The sequence below is a fragment of the Sceloporus undulatus genome, chromosome 4 (assembly GCF_019175285.1).
Source record: "Sceloporus undulatus isolate JIND9_A2432 ecotype Alabama chromosome 4, SceUnd_v1.1, whole genome shotgun sequence".
Taxonomy (NCBI): domain Eukaryota; kingdom Metazoa; phylum Chordata; class Lepidosauria; order Squamata; family Phrynosomatidae; genus Sceloporus; species Sceloporus undulatus.
Window position 1 is genome coordinate 223,341,927 of NC_056525.1, and position 20,779 is coordinate 223,362,705.

At 41.3% G+C, this 20,779-nt stretch overlaps 1 protein-coding gene across 1 annotated transcript; it reads left to right on the plus strand.

Moving 5' to 3' along the window:
• Positions 1-864: 864 nt before the first annotated feature.
• Positions 865-16,847, plus strand: BAALC (BAALC binder of MAP3K1 and KLF4). Its single transcript, XM_042464091.1, has 3 exons — positions 865-1,112; positions 14,032-14,204; positions 15,196-16,847. The coding sequence occupies exons 1-3, from the start codon at positions 932-934 to the stop codon at positions 15,304-15,306; spliced, it is 465 nt and encodes a 154-aa protein (XP_042320025.1). The 5' UTR covers positions 865-931; the 3' UTR covers positions 15,307-16,847.
• Positions 16,848-20,779: the final 3,932 nt, after the last annotated feature.

Here is a 20,779-nt window from a genome sequence, read left to right on the forward strand (position 1 = left end):
TTGAATGTTAACATGCGCTAATACGTATTATGCTTAATTATTTTCGCAGAACGTGCGCCATAGGCAGCCTTATCTGTTTTAATTGACGGTACGTATGGCGCTGTCTAAATTTACAGCGCCATATAAATACAGTTTAATCATAACAATAAATTTTGATAATGGGGCCACGATAAAACAACAATTCCCAGCATCCAGGGCAGTTAAAGCAGTTTGGAAGTGGATTGTTTCTGCTGTGTGTTTGTTTACTTCTTTTAATTTGGGGTTTTTTTAATTTTTATATTTATGCATTTTAATGTTTTGTATTTGTATTGTTTTTAGACTGTATTGTTTTACAGTTTTACCTGTTTGCTTGCCTTGAGAGCCCCTATATTGGGAGGAGAGCGTATTATTATTATTATTATTATTAATAATACTAATACTAGTTTACTTATTGATGCCAGTCCCTCCTTGAGAGCCATTGGGGGCTGGATGAGGGGCAGCAGGGACCCCAGAGTGTCGGGGGCTCTGGGGGGCCACAATCCAACCACGCTCATTCCCAGCATCATCCAGGGCACTTAAACCCCTGGGAAAGCGGGGTGTTTACTCATTTCATTTCTCCCCCGAAGCAGGGCTCCAAGGGAGGAAGGAGGGCGGAGTGTCTGGGCCTGGGATTGGAAGGCCTGAGGGGCGCCGAGTGAGGCGGGATGATGGAAGAGGGCCGCCGTCTTCGTCAAGAGGAGGAGGAGGAGGAGAAAGATGGCGCCGGCGGCGGCGGAGAAGAGGCGGGAAGGGCGGCGCGTGAGGCGGGGCAGGCGGAGGCGAGAGAGAGAGAGAGAGGCAGGGCCAGGACTAGGGCAGGGAGGGAGGGAGGAGGAGGACGGACGGACGGACGGAGGATGCTCTCTCCTCGTTGCCGCCGCCGAGGAGGGAAGGCAGCTGGACAGGAGGCGAGATGGGCTGCGGAGGGAGCCGCGCCGACGCCATTGAGCCCCGCTACTACGAGAGCTGGACGCGGGAGACCGAGTCCACTTGGCTCACCAACACCGACGCCGCCAACGCCTCAGACCCCCAGCAGCAGCAGCCTCCGCCTCCGCAGGCAGACCCCGAGGCCCCTACCCTCAGCCGGGCCCTGGGTGAGTCCCGCCTCGGCCCCGGAGCCTCCGCGCTCGACGCAGGGATAGCCCGGCTCCACGCCGCTTGAACATGGAAGCATGCCACAAAGTGTGTGTATACACACATACACATACATACATACATATATATATATACATACACACCCAGACATATATATGTACACACATATACACACACTCTCACACACACACATACATATATGTACGCACACTTATACATACATATACACACATACACATATATACATACACCCAGACATATATGTAGATTCAGACACACACACCCAGACACACACGCACACATATATATACACATACACACCTAGACATATATATGTACACACACACACACACATATAAAACACACACACATAACCTGTGGCATGTTTCTAAGGAAAAATGCAATAAACATTTAAAACATAAATTAAATGGTATTAAATTTTGCATTAATATAGATTATAACACACACACACATAAAACAAATTAAAAAGCAATATGTATATCCTCAATTTGTATATAAGAAGTAATACTTAGAGAGAGGGGATATAAGTACTGTATTGCTTTTTAACCTGTGTGTGTGTGTCTTAATGTAAATTTTAATACAGTATGACGTTTTCTTGCGCGGGGGGGGGGGGAGGTACTAAAAAACAAATGACATTCTTGCCCATAGGGAAAATCATTGGGCAAGTATTCAGTAAACTATGGGCAAGTAATCCCCAATGTTTCCCTATGGAGAAAGTATTCTCCTGTGTATCTCTATGGGCAAGTATCCCCCAATGTTTCCTTATAGGCAAGTATTCTCCCATGTTTCATGATAAGTAGTATCATACCCCCATATTCCCTATGGGCAAATATCCCAATGTTCCTTATAAGCAAGTTTCCCCAATGTTCCCTATCGGCAAGTATTTCCCTATGGTCCTCTATGAGCAAGTAGTCTCCCATGTTTCCCGAGGGGCAGTGGTTCCCCAATACTGTAGTTCTCTGTCAGCAAGTAATTTCTTTTTTAAAATCTGTGAGCTGCCTTGGTTCCTTTTGGGGAGAAAGGCAGCATATAACTGAAATAAATACAACAAATAAAGTGTCAGTGCCCTGGCTCCCGTGCGGTGATGGGATTCTGGGGAGGTTCCAGCTCCCATCACCAGAGCCACAACGACACTCTCACTCTCAGTCTCACTCTCTCAGCTTCAGGGATGGCAATGGCAAACCCCTTCTCTCAAGAATCTTGCCAAGAAAAAACCCCAACACCTTAGGGTCACCATAAGTCAGAAGTGACTTGAAGGAACACAACAAGAACATCATCATCATCATCCAGGGGCAAGTCACGCTCTCTCGGCCTCAGAGGATGGCAATAGCAAGCCCTCACCCCTGAAGAAACATGCCATGTTTGGTAAAAACGATTTGTTCCCCCACACTCCAGAAAGAAAGGAAGGAAGATGTGGGCTGCATCCGCATTACAGGAATAATCTGGTTTGACACTGCTTAAACTGCCCTGGCTCCATTTGATTATAGGATTCTGGGAAGGGGAGATTGTAGTGGCACCAACATCTTCAGAGGTTGCTGTATTGGTTGGCCATAGATTAAGGGTGGTTGTTGGTGTGGTTGTGTGTGCCTCCAAGTGGTGTCTGCTTTATGGTGATCCTATAGTGGGGTTTTCTTCTTGGCAAGTTTCTTCAGAGGAGGGTTTGCCTTGGCCCTTGCCTGAAGCTGAGAGAGTGTGACTCACCCCTGTGTCATCCCGTTGTTGTTGTTGTGCATCTTCAAGTTCTTTCTAATTCATGGTGACTCTAAGGTGAATCGATTATGGGTTTTTCTGGCATGCTTCTTCAGGGGTAGAGTTGCCATTGCTGTCCTCAGAGGCTGAGAGAGTGTGACTTGCCCCTGTGTTATGTTGCTGGTGTTGTCCTTGTGTGGCTCTGCTCTGGGGCTCAACATATGTCCATTCCCAAATCCCATCACATGGAACCAGGGCAGTGAAAGCGGTGTAAAACTGGATTAATTCTGCAGTGTGGATGCAGCCCACATTGCTCTCTTTCTCTCCCCCTCCCCCCCTTTTTTTGGAGGGTGAGGGAAGCAAATAGTTTTCTCCAAACAGGGAGGAAACCACCTCTGGAGTTGGAAGGAAGAGGTTGCCACCCCCTCTGTGTTGCTGGAGCTGGTGCATGGAAATAGGTTTAAACTAATTTAGATTTAGATTAAATTTTATTTTAGATGTAAAATAGATTTTGCAGACTGAGGTGCTGGAACACACACATTCTTTTCCATTTCAGAGGAGAGCTTTCTTTCGTTTTCTGTGTGATGGTTGTGATTGTTGTTGCCCTTGTGTGCCTCCAAGTCATATCTGACATATGGCGACCCTAAAGAGAACCTATGGTGGGGTTTTCCTGGCAGGTTTCCTCAGAGGGGGTTTGCCATTGCCATCCTCTGAGGCTGAGAGGGTGTGATTTGCCCCTGTCTGATGATGTTGTTGGGTTATTGTGTGCCTCCAAGTCAGCTGATTTATGGTGTTTTCTTGGCAGGTTTTCAAAAGGGGTTTGTCATTGCCATCCTCTGAGGCTGAGAGAGTGTGACTTGGCCCTGTGTGATGTTGGTGTTGTTGTGTGCCTTAAAGTTATTTCCAACTTACTGCAACCCTAAGGTGACCCTATCACATGGTTTTCTTGGCAAGTTTCTTCAGGAGGATGCCCATTGCCATCTCTGAAGCTGAGAGAGTGTGACTTGGCCCATGTGATGTTGTTATTGTTGTTGCTGTTGTTGTGTCCCTTCACATCATTTCAGACTTACAGCACCCTAAGACAACCCTATTGTGGGGTTTCCTTGGCAAGTTTCTACAGAAGAGGTTTGCCATTGGCATCTGTTGAGGTTGAGAGAGAGTGACTTGCCACTGTGTGTTTTTGTTGTGTGCTTTCACATCATTTCTGACTTCTGGCAACCCTAAGGCAACCCTATGGTGGTGTTTTCTTGGCAAAAAACTGGCATCAGGATGGGAAAAGCATGTATTGTGTGGCTACAGTTTTCAATGCACTGTGTTTTGCCAGTCTGTATCACATAATATACATCACAAAGTAAGTGGCAAAGGATTTACAATTTCACACTTGAGTGTTAAAATTTCACACTTGAGTGGATTACAGAAGAAGGAAGGCTTCACACATTTGGATCGCCACCCTGCCCATCAACCTGGTCTGCTCTCTGAGTCCATGCTTTAAGGATGGTGTGTTTGTACTTGAATCAAACTAGCAACTTACTGTGTCAGGGGTAGAAACCATGACGGATTGTTATCATTACATGCCAATTACAAATGTATTAACAACTCACTTGTATAGTTTCTTTTCAGCTAAGGTGGATTCTGCATCTGTAGCCCTATGCTTTTTCAGTAACACCCCACCAACGCCACATAAAGAACATTTAATATTGGAATTAGAAAATATCTCACTACAGCACACATAAGAGCTTTATGTTCTGTATCACCTGTGACATTACATCAGGTCAATTTTCCTAGCCACCTTTTAGTAAAAGCATCACTTGGGAAGAACCAGCATCTCTCCAAAGCTGGTAGAGCCCCAGTTGTTCCTAATTGCTCCAAACTATGGCTGGTGACAGACTAGGAACAGAATATTTCCCTTTTTCCCCCCAATCCTGTAACAACCAGGCAGTGGTTTGGAGTACTAGAGTTCCCATGTTTCTTGTAGAATTAAGACATAGTCATATTAATTTGGAAAAACAGTATGGAAAGGGATCTTCTAGCTAGCACCTTTGAGACGCAAGGGTTATTCAGACGTTGAAAATAATCCTGGTAGAATGTGGATTGACTCTTTGTTGTTCACATGCATTTCAGATGCATCCATTTAAGGTTTTTTTTTTGGGGGGGGGGAGCCAAAAATTCCTCATTTCCCCCCTGAGTTTTCCTAAAAGATTCACATTTTTGTTCATTATCTTTCCTTTTTTCCTCCATATATTTTTCTTCGTCTGCATCTTTTCTTTCTACCACAATAGAGCTTTTTATTGTATCAGTTTAGCTTGATGAAAAAGAAATGTCCCAAGTAAGGAGTTGGGGTGAGGGTATAGCGGACTGATTTGAGGTGGATTTTAGTCATCTAGTATTCCAAGATGGAGTAAAAATGCTTTAAAGATAAAAATAAAACCCAAGCAAGGTTCCTAGAAGGTGTGGTGAAATACAAAATACTACCTTGGCAAGCTTTAAAAAGCCACAACGTTTTAAATTATCGTTTTAAAAGCAATGTTTTTCCTCCATTAGTTCCATTGGTCTCATCTGAAGAAGCAAAGGAGAGCAAAACCATTCAGTTAAAGGAAGTTTTGAAGGCTCAGAAGTTTGTTGCTAGTTCAATATTTTTTTCATAGGCTGAGGTTTGTTGTAAACTTTTCCAGTTGCTTAGTTGTTCTATATCAATGCCTACCGAGAGACCCAGATACTTCACCTGAAAGTATAAGGATATTACATTTTCTCAGTGATCAATATTTTATTATGAATATTCTTACTTTCTCTCACATTTCGTGTAATGTTACTGCAAGAGTCATGGACATCAATTATAGGGAGGGAATCCATTATACTGTATATAACTCATGACATAACACCTTATGTACTCTCTGCTTTGTGAACTTCAGTTTTTATTATCTTCTGCATTGAAGAAGAAAAAAAAAATCCTCCATGGCTATATATTTTCTTGCCGTGCTACTACAGCACTGGCATACTTATTCAGCAGCTAATTTAAGCTAAAGAGTTAGAAAGGGTGAAGTGACCCATACATCACTTTTTGTTGTTATTCTTATTAACTGCCTTCAAGTCGACCTCGACACATGGTGACCCTGTGGATGAAACATCTCTGAGACCTGCTGTCTTCCATTGCTGTGCTTAAGTCTTGCAGGTTCATGCCTGTGATCTCCCTAATTGAGTCTAGCCACCCCAGTTGTTCTACACAGAGAGGTGGGATATAAATAAATTTTATTATTATTATTTTATTATCTGGCATTTGGTTTTCCTCTTTCTACTATCCTCTATCTTTCCTAGCACTATTGCACTTTCCAATGAATCATGCCTTCTCATGATGTGGCCAAAGTATGACAGCTTCAATTTGAGCATCTTGGTATCCAGGGAGATTTCATGCTTGAACTGTTCAAGGATCCATTTGTTTGTATCCTTGGCACTCTTCTCCAGCACCATCTCAAATGACTTTGGCACGTTACAGACCGCCCAGAAGGGGTGGTCTGCCGCCGCCGCCATTTGCAGCGTGGAGGAGCCCCAGAGTCCAAACCACGAGGCTCCTCCATGCTGCAAATAAGAAGCGCCAAAATGGCGCTTCTCTTTGCAGTGCAGATATAACACTGTGAGGGACCAATGGCGCACTCGCAGTATCACATGTGCCATGCGACGTGCGGACGCAGCGCGTCTGCTACGTAAAGATGGCAGCCCCGTGTGGAACGGGCACCGCCATTTTGTACAGTCTCGGTCCATATTAGGGTTAGGGGCGTCCGGAAGGGACACCCCTTTTTAACCCTAATACAGACCCAGTCCGTACTTTATGCCCATCTGTAACGGGCACTATTTTTTTTTTCTTCATCTACTTTTTTCACTGTCCAGTTCTCACATCCATACATAGTGATGGTGAATACCATGGTTTGGATTAGTCTAACTTTAAAGCTGAATTGCACATCTTTACTCTTTAAGATCTTGTCTAGTTCTGTCATCGCTGCCTTTCCCATTCCTAGTCTTCTTATCTCTTGACTGCAGTCTCCATTCTGATCAATGTTTGATCCCAGGTACGGGAAATCTATTTTGATTTCTTCATTGTCTACATTGAATATATGTAGGTCCTCCTTGGTCATTATTTTTGTTTTCTTTATGTTCAGTTGCAAGCCTGCCATCAGCTGTACTGATTCACTATTTTAGAATAGGAGCAAACAGACTCCAGGCTTGAGGAATTTATCAACCTTTTATCAAGAACACTGAGGTCTATCAACCAGATGTAACTAAATATAAAGTGATGTCTGAAGAGGGGAACATGAATTATTTTACTGAGCCCCATGAACCATATGTTGAAATGTATGCAAATCTACATCCTTTAATCTTTTTTATTTTATTTTAAATCACAAATGGGACTGCTAGAAATTTTTCCTTTTTTCTGCATTGCAGATAAATAGGGAACAAGTGTGGACTCAGCATAGTACTCTGGATTGACGGCAGAGTGTTTTTAGGCACATTATCTTTTTTGAGTCTCTAAATCTTTGATCACCAGCTACCCAAAAAGTGTCTTTTATCTGATCTATTATTTTGATTAAGTTATAGTGCAAATAGTTAATAAGCATACTGCTCAAGTCTTTAGTATTCTGTCTTCCATAGACAGCTATCCTGCAAGAGCTCTCCTGAACTGGCATCTTATTCCAAAGAGAAAGAACACAAATAAATACCTGATTTTTTTTTCATGAAGCATTTTTCTTGGAGCTTTTGAAGTCTGCAGCAAAACTGTGTTATCTTTAAAAAAAAAAAGGATAAAGCTTCCCTGAATGATTAAATTCTTTCTTATTGGCTACAACTGTAAGATAGCAAAGAACAAAGCACTCTGTTTTTAATAAGACAGCTGTATATGTGTACTATTAAAACTTTTAACATAATTAATATATTAAAAGAAGTGTGATAAAGTGATGAAAACTGATTAATTTATGGGTTGAGGTGATGCAAAAAGTGTCATTAGTAGATAAAAAGTCTCTTCTATGATGAAATATTATTTCTGCTCAAGTACAGTGGGCTCTTGGTATCTGCTGGGGTTTGGTTTGAGGACCTCCATGGATACCAAAATCTATGGATGCTCAAGTCCCATTAAATACAGTGGCATAGTAAAATGGTGCTCCTTACATAAAATGGCAAAATCAAGGTTTAGTTTTTGGAATATGTATGTATTAAGGTTTTTCAAACCGTGGATGGTGGAATTCATGGAAAAGGAATCCACGGATATGGAGGGCTGACTTTAATTGGCAGCATCATATAATCATAGTAACCTGGAGTTGGAAGAGACCACAAGGGCCATCCAGTCTAACCCCTGGCCATGCAGGAACTCTCACTCAAAGCATCTTTGACAGATTACCATCCAGCCTCTGTTTAAAAACCTCCAAAGTAAGAGACTCCACCACATTCTGAGGGAGTGTGTTCCACTGGCAAACAGCTCTTACTTTCAGGACGTTCCTCCTAATGTTTAGGTGGAATCTCTTTTCCTATAGCTTGCATCCATTGTTCTGAGTCCTGTTCTCTGGAGCAGCAGAAAAACAAGCTTGCTCCATCCTCAATATGACATCCCTTCAAATATTTAAACAAGGCTATCATACCTTTGGAGGGCGACAAAGGTGAAGGGTTTGGAAACCATGCCCAGTGAGGGAGCTGGGTATGTTTAGCCTAGGGAAAAGATGGTCAAGAGGTGATACGATATGATCCAGCTTATCAACATTGTTTTTGAATATAAGCATCATGACCAGTGTTGTCAGTAGGGGGTGCAGTGGTGCGGACCACACCGGAAGACACCCCAGAAGAGGGGTGCCACCCAATCTGACGATGCTCCGGTAGGGAGGAGGGGTGACTATGCGCAGCTTTGCTCCCCCACAGCGGCAGCAGTCTCCTTGTGAGCAGCAGCAGCAGCCCCTGGAGCCTCCCCAGGACTGCCTGGCCACCAATCCTCACCCCCAGCTGGCTCCAGCTACAGGAAGCAGCAATGGTTGGAGGAGAAGGTGGACATGATGTCAATCCCAGGGTCCACCCACCTGGAGTCCCTGGTCCCCACCTCCTCCTTCAGCATTGGGGCAGTGCAGGGGGGATGCCTGGGGCAACGGTGCCTATTGGCCATTCTGGACGCTGCTCACTGCCCCATCCTTCCTGAGCAACCAGGGTTTCTGTCCTCCAGACCCTGGGGGATGTGGAAACTCAACTGCAGGGAGGCAGACTACCTGGGGTTCCCAGCCTGGGCCCGGGTCTGTCCCTCAGGGCTGGAGGGAGGGGGGCTGGGTCCTCCAGCTTTCCCTTGGCCAGCGAGGATCCTGGTCTGCTCACAGGTACAAAGGCAGGACTCCCTCCCAGACCCACCCACCAGGCTTGTCCCCTCCCCTCCTGGGCTGCTTTGGGCTGCTGCGAAGGAGAAGAGTTTTGGCCATCGCCCCTAGCAGCACCCTCCATGCACCAGGTGACACCAGGGGTGGTGACACCATTGATAATGACAAAGGAAGAATTATTGATTAAATATTATTAGATTCTAATGGCGTCACTAGGGTTGGTGTAACCCAGTGCTGTAACTCATGGTGTTACCCTTCCCCCATTTACCTCCTCCCATTTTACACCATACAGAATCCTTAATTATGTTTTTTTGTACTGATGCTACTTGTAAATTGCAATTCCCATATATCACTCCAAGTAATGGCGATACAGTGGGCCCTTGTTATCAGCTGGGGTTTGATTCCAGGTACCCCAGTGAATAACAAAATCCATGGATGCTCAAGTCCCATTAAATACAATGGCATAGCAAAATGGTGTTCCTTATATAAAATGGGAAAATCAAGGGACAATTTAAAAAACCTGGGGCCTCTCCTTTCTCTTCCCACTGAACCTTGCCTCTCGTGCCCCATCTCTTCAGTATTTTACAGGGGCACAGGTGAACACCATAGCGCATTTCTGCCAAAAGGTATACATTTGGGGACCAGTGGTATCACCCCCCCCCCCCCCCGGTTAGGGTGGCACCTGGTGTGGCCTGCACCCACCCACCCCCGGTGATGCCCTTGATAGATTCTTCAGAGGAATGAGCGTAAAGTAACAGTGTTCAGAATGGCTTTTCAGCAGTCAAGTTCCTAAAATCATTTCCCAAAGTAGTTTGGCTGTATTTCTTTCCGTTTAGGGAATGGTTTTTAGGTGGCTGCTTTCGGAAGTGGAAATTAGAGCTCAAAGGTGCCATGGATGATCATGAGGTATTGATTTTTCTGTCACGATTCCTCCCCCCCCCAAAAAAAAATTCCACCATGGTTCATTGGTGGGAATTATGTAGCAAAGACACTGCTGCCTAAGAATGGATGTCCTGTGCATTAGTCTCTGAATGGATGCAGTTGTAAGCAGGTTCCATGGACCTTGTTTGGCAAAAGAGTAAGTACAGGTACAACAAGATTGGCACTTACTGGGCAGATTAAAAATAAAAAATAAGTCTGCACACTCCTTCCTCACTGTGTTTTTACAGACGATGATATTTCTCTTAATGACAGTAACTTGCCATGTGTTGACCATTGCTTTTGGACTTCCATCAAGTTTGACATATTATCTAAAAGGTTTTTTGTATATTTTCCTGTTTGAAGAATACTTAATTAATTTGGCCTAGCACTTAGACACAAGAATTGCAAGAATTCTTCTCCTCCCTGCAATGCAGATCTGCAGAGGATAAGCATAACTATAATCTGATAAAAAGCGCTCTTCAAGGAAAGTGCTTTACATTGGCTGTGTCCACACTGCAGAAATAATCTAGTTTGACAGCACTTTAACTGCCATGGCTCAATAAGATGGAATTCTGACCAGTATGGTTTCTTTTGGCACCAGAACCTTGCAAAGCTCTGGCGCCACAAGAAATTACAGTTCCCAGAATTCCATACCATTGAGCCATGGCAGCTAAAGTGCTGTCAAACCAAATTATTTCTGCAGTGTGGATGCAGCCTTTGTGAATTATTTAAAATATATCTTTGACATTTCTTCCTGCTCTAGGCCATACAAAAAAGTAACATTTAAAGCGGTTTATAAGAGTATATTTCTTCACATTCTGCTCTATGTGTTTCTGCTATTTTGTCCCACCTCTCAGTTTGTGCATTGACAACTGTTGACAGATATGATAACCTCTGATAGTTTTTTTATTGGCTGATTTTAAAATGGATATGTGTGAAATGTTTAGGCTACCAACTGAAAACCTTAATTAAATTTCAGCCTGGAAGCAATGTGTATACAAAAATAAAAGATGAACATATTAGATACAATATCCCTTCTCATATAAATCGTTTATGACATTCTGTATTGATTTCATATACTCAGTGATATTTTTTACTGTTCTCTGTTTGACAGTTTGTATTGAAGAAGTGCTCAGTTGGCCATGGGTTTGGGGTGGGAAGGAAATCAGTTTTCTTGTTTCACAGGAAGCAACATAAAAAGCCTGGCTGAAAATAGTGAGCAGTGACTCTCCTCTCCTGTCTGCTTCTGCAGCTGCTCTCAGTCACCTGGCGCAAAGTAATAAACTGACTTCTCCGGAAGCATATATGCGCAACCAAAAAAAAAAAAGACACAAATAAACCAAAACCTTTCCAGTTATATATTACCTTTGTCAAGAGCTTTATTTGTTTCTCTGTATAGAATCTGTAGTTATCTTTAATTTAGACTGATAAAAGCATGTGAGGAGTGGACACATTGGTACATGGGCACTTATCACTGTAATGGCTGGCTCCAAAATTGTAACCAATGGTTTTGTCAATAATCATCAGTAATCATAGTGTTTTGTGTTGGGCCATTAAAACACAACATACAAAAAACGACCCCTTGGTTATTTTAAGGAGGTAGTATGAAGACTTAGTTTATTGGTCCATCCATACTGTTTCAATAACACTGCTTCAGAATTAATGTAACCTGTCTGTACTGTTGATATTCCTAGTTATTTTGAACATCATTGCATTCATATACAGGGCTGTAGTTTCAAGGGGACAATAAACATTGCATTTTGCTTTTATTGTTCCCAGATCTGTAAAAGTTTTTTGTTTCCAAACAAGTAAATTGACAAAGTAAATGTACTGGGGTATTACCTTATATGCTCAACTATGAGTCGACCTCATGTATGAGTCAATGGCAGGTTTTGGGGCCAAAATTAAGGATTTTGATATGATCCATGGATAAATCCAGAATAAAATGTAAGGACACGTAACCAAGGATAAAAGATGAAACAAAGGAAAACAATGCCAAAGAACTTACCAAATTCCAGCAGGCATAACTGTTTGTGCTCACATAGAAGGCTGGATGGATGGGAGAGTAGAGCAGAGTCAGTGCTTCCAGGACAGATGACGCTCTTGCCTTTCACCAGGGGATAATTCTTTTTTAAATAAACATTAAAGTACTGTACATTGACCTGTTGCTAAGTTGACTCAGGTTTTTTGGGGTCAATTTTTTGACTAAAATTTCTAGAGTTATACATGAGAATATCTTTCATACAGATTCAGGGACAAAACGGTAATTCTTTTTGAAATTCCATTTTTCCAAATCATAGTGGATGACAGGGAAATAATGGTGCTTCCTCCTGTATGGCATTAGAAGGAGTGAGGCAAGAGACTGCTTTGTTCCTTTTCTTCTGCCAGAATGTTCACAAAGGGATGTCTGCATGTTTATCAGTGAAATTGTTGGTACTGGTAGTGTATTTTTATAAGGACCTTGAATTCAAAAAGAATGAGAAACAATGCCTTACAAATTCTTTAGCAATTTAAGAAAGGAAGCTCCATGGAGGATGTGGAACTTATCCTTCACCTAAAAGTACTTAGAAAGCACAGGTCTGCGTACTTACCAAATGAATATATGTACCAGATTGAGCAGTACCCTCACATCCAAAAGTTGCCTACATGCACCTTCATAGAATAAGATTTTCTTGGTAGGGACTACTGATGTTTGAATTGACTACCAGTCTGAGACATATCTATCTATCTACCTACCTACTTACCTACCGTATCTATCTCTAAGTAACTAAGCAACTAAGCAGGGTCAGCCCGGATTAGTACTTGGACAAGAGACTGCCAACAAATACAAGGCCCTGAAGGCTGTATTTCAGAAGAAGGAACTGGCAAAATCGTTTCTGAGTATTTCTTATGTAAGAAAACCCTTGCACCCACCCTGTACCCTTATGATACAGCCATATTTCTTGGAAATAAGTAGTCCAGAATGCTGCATACAGCTTCTACTCTGTTTCTCGTATGTTTTACCATAACATTAAGGCATTATGTTGAGTTCTGTAATTTTTCCTTCCAACTCTTTTTATTATGGGATGACACTCATGATTGTACCTGGGTCAGATGAATTATAGCTGGCAATGGCAGTACAAGGGGGAGTAACATATATGTTTTTTTCTTAAAAGCTCTGTAAATTGGTTTGGAACTTAGTTAAAATTGGCTTCTTGCACTCCTTGTTGTTTGTCGTTGTGACTCTTCCAGTCATTTCCAACTTTTGGCAACCCTAAGATGACCTTATGGGATTTTCTTGGCAAGATTTTTTTTAAATGAGTTTGCCATTGCCCTCCTTTGAGGCTGTAGGAATGCGTCTTGCCCAAGGTCACCCTCTGGGTTTCCATGACTGAGCAAGGATTCAAATCCTGGCCTATCTGGTAACTGCTGATCAGGCCTGATTCCTTGCGTCATGTTCATTAGATTTTCCCTTGAGATCTCCTGTTTATGAACCTGTCCTCTCTCCTTAGCCTTGTCTTTCTGCAGTCTGAAGGGTCTTGTCATCTCATCCTTTGTGCCTCATCCTGCCACTCAGCTTACCACTCATCTCACTATTCCTTTAGCTCCCTTTTTAGCTGATGCTATTGGGTTCTACAATATAGGGGAGATTTTATTTACCTGAGAATGGTTGAATGTGAGTTAACTATCTGGCTAGACATACAGTAAAAGGCAACCTAGTTTGAGGCTAGAGTATAATGTATTTTATATTATGACCTGCCCTGGTATCCTGCAATGAAAAATATGGAGTATAAATTACAGTGAAGGATATGCAGGTTATACATAAATAAATTCTATAGAAATGTTAACACGTAGAGAAGTTAAATTCATCCAGTGGGATTGGATAGTTTTGTCAACCTTCTTTTAAACTGAAAAATATGTAAAATAGCAATAAATATACCAGGTTTCAGTATGCAATTTTATGTGTTCTTAGGAATTTTGGAAGATAGCAAATCAACTCAGACCTGCATTTTAAAGTCCTCAGCTGCAGGTGGAATCACTGGTACTGAAAAGAGAACTCACTGTGGTACTCAGTGTACAAAACTGGCAGTTCACACCACTGGAACTTCAGTAGAGAAGCAACAGAATGGCTTCAGAAGCACTGAGGTAGGTGCAGAGATATATTTGTGTGATTGACTGTGCACAGGTATTTTGCTGGAGTTGGACCAAAGTCAGTTTAATGTCTTTGAAATAAAAAGACAGTACTTTTCATTTTCAAAAGGGTCATTGTTTTATCAGGCCTATACACTGCTGGGTAAGCATTTTTGGCTACAAAACCAGTATTTCTTTTTTGCAATCACTATCAATACATTTCTCATAACAAAAAATTCATAACAGAAGATCACTGATAAATGTTAAATATCATTGGTGAAACACAGAATCCTTTGGGGACCACACTGCTTACATTACCCCACCCCCATTGGAAATGTTCAGCTCCTGTTCTGCTTTATGTTTTAATTCTGAGTAAAAATGCCATTGGTATCAATGGTGCTCAACAGACAGCCCCAAAAGGGCAGGCTGGAGCCGCCTGTTTTTGCCCCTGAGGGAGTCCGCAGCAGCCAAACCACGCAGGCTCCCTATGCAACAAAAACAACCTGCTAAAAGCAGGTTCTTCTTGGTGTGCATGGCCACCACAATGAGTGCACCATTGGTGCACTGTCATGCATCGATGATGCAAGTGCGGGGCTGTGACGTGCAGATGCTATGCCATGCTTGTGTGATCATGGCGGCCCCCCATGTGGACAGGATGCTGCCATGATGGCACCTCCGGCGCATGCTTGGGTTTGGAAGCGTGCAGTTGCTCCGTTCTCCCAAACCCTAATTTTGGTCCCAGACCACTGCAAAGTGGCGGTCTGTTCCAGGCCAGTAATTTATTATTTTACTGCATTGTATTTGTAATTTAATTGAATATATATTTCTTGAAAAGTCTGGAATATAATATGTAATGATTGTAAAAACTGGCTGCTGTTATGTTAAAATATTATTTTAGTCCATACTTTGTAGAGAGCTTGTTTTTTCTTGTTTGTTTAGAAAATTCACTTTTACAAACTATATTCTAAATATTAATCTAATTTCTTGTACATTTTTTTAAAAACAGGATAAATGGGACAACAAGAAAAAAGCCACCAAGGAAGTGACTATTAATGCCTCCAAAACAATCAGACAAATTAACAGCAACAGAAGAATTACAAAGAACTGTGTCAACTAAAAAGAAAAAGAAATGATGAAAGAACTCTGCAATATTTTGCTGCACTTTAAAGAACTACTTAATGTGAAGATCTTGGTGTTTAGGTTTTATTCTGAATGTGATGGCTGGCTGCTTTGAGTGCCTTTGGAAAAACCCATGATCCTCTTAGGTCTAAACGTCTGTTGACACTGGATGCTTGGACATTTTTTGTTATGTGTTGCCATTTGGGTGAGGCTGGTCAAGCAATTAGTGCATATTTTATATTGTCACTTAAATAATTTCATATAAAAATAAAATCAAAGTATTTTTTCAAAAAAACCTCAAGACAATCCCTCAGAAACTGCTTCTCTGACTTATGCTATTAGGTACACAGAGGTTGAGAAGTCACCCTGTGGTTGTCACTTCTATTCAATTTGGATATCAAATATTCAGCATCCTAACCCTCAGGATGTTCTCAGCAATTACTGTATACAGAGTGGTATATTTCTGTTATTTATTTCAGTGGCATGTTGAATGTACCATATAATAGTGATGCCATTTGTTATACCATGAGAGTTACATCATTATCATGTATAACTTGTTACTACAGAATATGTTGGGTGGTCAGGCTGGTGCTGGCAGGGATAATTCTGTGGTAGGCGAAAGGCAAAGAATGATGTCACACCCCAACAGTGCCTACGTCTGCACCACATGGGAGCTTTGCACTGTGTTGAAATGTTACAGCTGACAATGGTATCTGCTCTTTGAATGGTGGAATCAGTCCTGTGGGCATTCCTCAGATCTGCCTATTCCCACATAATAGTTTTAATTCATACTCTTTATATGTGTAGTATCTATAATTATAATGGTGTATAATGCTTCAGCACAGCATGGTTGGCTGTTCAAGACTGTTGTCTTATCCATAATCACTAAAGTATAAGCCAATGAATGTACTTCTCAGTAAACATGTACAATATTAGGCACTATATGGATTGGACCATATCTGCTATGCAGTGCTACACACAACTAAACTGCTTAAATTCCTTTGATTTACATGGCATACTTAGTAGCCTGATTTGTTCCAGAACCAGCCCTGTGTAGACATTCACACCTCAGTGATCCCTGAATGTAAAGGAGGCAGCAGCCTTGGCATGCTTGTTCCAGTCTTGGCATGCTTGCTGACAACATCCCTGCTCCCTATTCATTTACTTAAATAAGCGGTGTGCACAAATGTAAGGTATGAAAAGGGCTTCAATAAATGTACAGTTTATGCGTGCAAACTCTACACACACATTCAAAAACTAATTAATTGGAGTTCCTGATCACATAGAGAACCTGCACACAAATCTGTGCACAAACTCTACACCTCATATTGCATATCTGGAGGCTGGGATCAGGTTGGTAGGCACTGTCATATTCCCCCATCCCTCACCAGCATTATGCTGGTATTATGCACAAGGATTGGGCGCTATGTACATAGATCTCACAGAGAAAGCATGTGACTTAATTTTCTGCACAACCGACTTACACATTTTTTCCAGAAGGAATTACATATGCACCATGCTTGTTTCTGTGCAGCCAGCTGACGGGACCATGAAAGTTATCTGTTGAAGAAGCAGGTGACAGCAACTGAACAAATTTCAGAATAATTTCCTTGGGCTGTAGTTAGACGGAGGAGTCCTGGTATTTTGGTCCAGGTGGCCACTGAAGGGGTTGCCTCTGATTTAGTAAAAGAGTGCACAAGTTTGGGTCTGCACAGAGCTTTTGGAGTTGCATTCCAAAAAGAACAAATGATTAAAAATGCAATTAAAAAAAATCTCTGGTGGGGAGATACCTTATCCCAATACTTGGACAAAGTAGACAGGGAAGCTCACAAAGAATTAGAATGGTTCAAAATGTATGTCCGCTTTTCAGAATTAATACTTCTCAGTACTGGCCTTTGATGCTTACATCTAGGCAAATCAGACCATCAAGGCTTCTATGTAGTTGAGCCCCATCAGGAATTAGCATTCCTAAATGTACTAAATGTTCATGTACACACATACACACACAAATATTAAGACAATTATTTTAGTTGAGTCTTTCCAGGAATAAAAAAAAAAGCTGTATGCCATCTGTTCTATGCACACTTACTTGGGAGTAAGCTATACTGAACACATGGAACACATTGTACTTGTAAGTAGATAGAATGATATTGGGTGGGAGAAGTAAGTAATTTGCCCTCCCCCTGATTGTCTACACTGAGCCTGGTAGATATACATGGTTTTTTCATTTTCTTGTGAAAGTAATAAGTATGCAATCCTGTATCTTCTAATATGTTCATAGATTTTGCTATTAATGAGTGAAGTGGAAGGAGAAATGTCATAGGAGACCTTATAGACACCTTTGGTATTCATTTAATAGGATCTTTCACATTTTTCCCTTTCCTTGATAGAATTATTATTTATTTATTTACTCAGTTTTATAACATTTATTTTGCTATTGCTATCATGGTAGTCAGATTGTTCCCTGTTTCAGTTGGTTATTGTTGTGTTAACAAAATACTTTCTTTGATTATTTTGTAAAAAAATGTGTATCTGCAAATCAACACAGTTAATAATAATAACCTGCCTTCCAGCATTGAGCCACTTTTCACCTCAGAAACAGTTAGGGGCTCCTGCATATTTATTTAAATAACACAAGAACACAAGTTCTATCAAAAACTAAAATAACTTCCTGTGGATTGCTTATACTAAATTCTGTAATACTGTATATCTTGTGATACGGTGACACATTACAAAACACTTGCTCAGTTTACAAGCAGGAATACATTCACTTAACCAGCATAACTTCCTGTGAAAAAACTTGTTGTTTGTCTCAGTAGTTTAATCTGCTGACCCAGGTTTTTTTAACTGGTGATAGTTTTAATAAATAGCAGAATGGAGTCCCATTTTGCATCATTAAGATTTTGTATCAACACAAAAGATAATCCAAGAGCATCATACATATTCTCTTCTAGAAACATCAAGCTTATCTGTAAGAAACTGATTCTTGATAGTCTCTTTGCATTACACAAATGGGTTCTCATGTCTGCATAGAAAGTGTCTTAGAACCTCCAGGAGTTGAGATGCTTTGGTGACAGCTCCACTCTTGTCTTCTGTACCACACATGCTCCAGCCAAAGCCAGTCTCTTTCATTTCCTTGCTGCCCACCATGAGAAAAACCTTCAGAGCTTTTCTCCTTGTATTCTCTTCCCGGCAGAGTAGCTTTTTATAGACCCTTTTCATTGTTTCTTCTGTCTCTCTGTTTAACCTTCTCTTCTGTACTAAAAAAACGAGCCATTCACTCAGTTTTTCAAAGTGTTAACAATGCAGGGCACATCTGCTTTTGTGCCTCTGCTACCTTCTTTGGTGGAATTCATCTGGCAGCCATGGAGTAAGCCTATCTCTTTGCCTCCTACTTCTCTCAAAGTATATGCAGGGTCCAGCAGGAAGAAGCAGCTTTGCTTTTCATCCACCCTTCTCCACAGTGGTTGAGGCTTCTCAGGCCAAGGAGTGTAGAAAGTTTCATTCAACACCTTCAGACAAAGGCAGACGTTGTCTAGATATCTTTGGGAGTTTGTGTAGGATAAAATGCTCTATTTCATCCCTTATCTATGTGATGATCAAAAAAGGTGGCTCTATAGTTTCAACAGAAAGTCCATTAATTAGACCATGATACTGACTGCCTCTAAGGTTGTGGCAAGTGCTATGCCTGGCTGCATTTGGCAGGAAGATACGCATAGTCACATTGAAGATCTTCCATTTGGTAGTGATGGCATCTTTCATGTAAAGACTGATAATATCATGGACCATCCTTTTAAAGGCAGGCTGTCAGCAAAAAAGATGGTTTTTTTGGTGTTCATGTCTAACAACCATGTTCTCACCATTCGTCTTGGATGAGGCAGTATTCTTTCTTCTATTCCCAAAGGCCAAAGTCTCCTACATGGAGTTCCCAACACCAACAGTGGCATCCATATAAGCAGCCCAGATACCACTCTACTCCTTCTACAAAGGATCTTCTGGAGGTTCTTTTAAAATATTTTTATTCAAATTTTTAAAACATAAATAATTGAACACACATGAACACTGGCACTGACCCACAGTTAAATATATAAACAACAATCCCCTTCCCCCTCCCTCTTCCTTTCTTTTAAAAAATTTACTGCTTATTCTCTAAGCAGTGTTTTGAATTCTTGTTTCTGTGTTCAGTTTTTTCCTTCCAGTGAACAGGATATCCTTCCATTCTGATTCTCAGATTCCATAACCATTTCAACACCTGGTGCAACATTACTAATACAGGTTCTCATCAAAATTTTGTTTGGGCTAGTCCTCAAAATTCAATAGCCTTCCACCACTTTCTAAATTCTATGAAGAAGAGATGGCTGACTTTTTAGAGAAAGGTATACAGTATGCCTCAGATTGTTGCTGTTACACAGGATATTTTTCCTGTATACACCAGTAGTAGATGTATTTGAATGAGAACAAACACTGCCCATTCAGGGAAGCATTTCTTTGCCCATAGTCTCACTGACTTCTGTGTATTTTCCCTTCATTTCTTCTTCCATTCAAACATTTGTAAAGCTACTAAATAGTTGGTCATTTACTTTTATTAGACACTGGAGACTGGGCACCAGATCTGTTAATGATTCTTCTTTTGGAAGGCCTATGTTGTCTTCTATTTTACATTGATCTGACCCTCCACGAAATAGTTTGTCACTCATTTGTGTAATGCACAAAGGCCATTAAAAAAGAGCAGATTGCTTACCTGTAACTGACTCTGCAACTGGTCACTTGCACAGTTACACAGCTCTCCCTTTGAGGCCTGTGACTTTGTTTTCTCAGCGGACTACAAAATTAAGTGGGTACAGCTTTGGCAGGCAGGAGCATGCATGGTATGAAGGACAGGGCAGGCCTACTGACAAAGTGTCTGAGCTGTAGAAGATTTCAGGGGACTTTTTGCGCAGGTGCAAGAACCAATTTGTGTGACTCCAGAGATGACCGCTTGAAGAGCCACAGTTACAGGTAAGCAACCTGTTTTTTTAACAAACTAGGCTGGTCACAGTTTAATTTTAACTTGGTAGTTTTGTCTTCAAAGTCTCTGATGAAAGCACTAATTCTTGCTAAGGATGCCAGAATGCATAATCTGGAGTTCAAGGAGAGGCACTTAAAATTATCAGCCAAAGAGTTCTATTGCCTCACCAAATTACAAAACTCCAGGCTGTAGGATGCAGTTAGGGCAGTTAAACTGGAATCATAGCACTATAGTTGTGTACAGTAGTGTGAAAGAGTCCTTACAAGATAAGAGAAAAAGGAAGAAGTCAAGAATCCATTCCACAAAGGGAGCATCCTGACAATCCATACTCTCTTGGAGACTCACTGCAATTTAGTTGCAACACACATCTAATAACCCATCTGTGTAAATACAGCCCTTGGGGTGAAATTCTTTATGCGTTGCAAAAGTTTATGTGGGTAACCCATAATTTCTATTAATCATT

Bases quoted from the DNA above. Each gene is read 5' to 3' on its own strand.
- BAALC (XM_042464091.1), top strand. From the start codon at position 932: ATGGGCTGCGGAGGGAGCCGCGCCGACGCCATTGAGCCCCGCTACTAC. The intron at 1,113-14,031 runs GTGAGTCCCGCC...ATGTGTTCTTAG, and splicing joins TACCCTCAGCCGGGCCCTGG to GAATTTTGGAAGATAGCAAA. The intron at 14,205-15,195 runs GTAGGTGCAGAG...TTTTAAAAACAG, and splicing joins ATGGCTTCAGAAGCACTGAG to GATAAATGGGACAACAAGAA.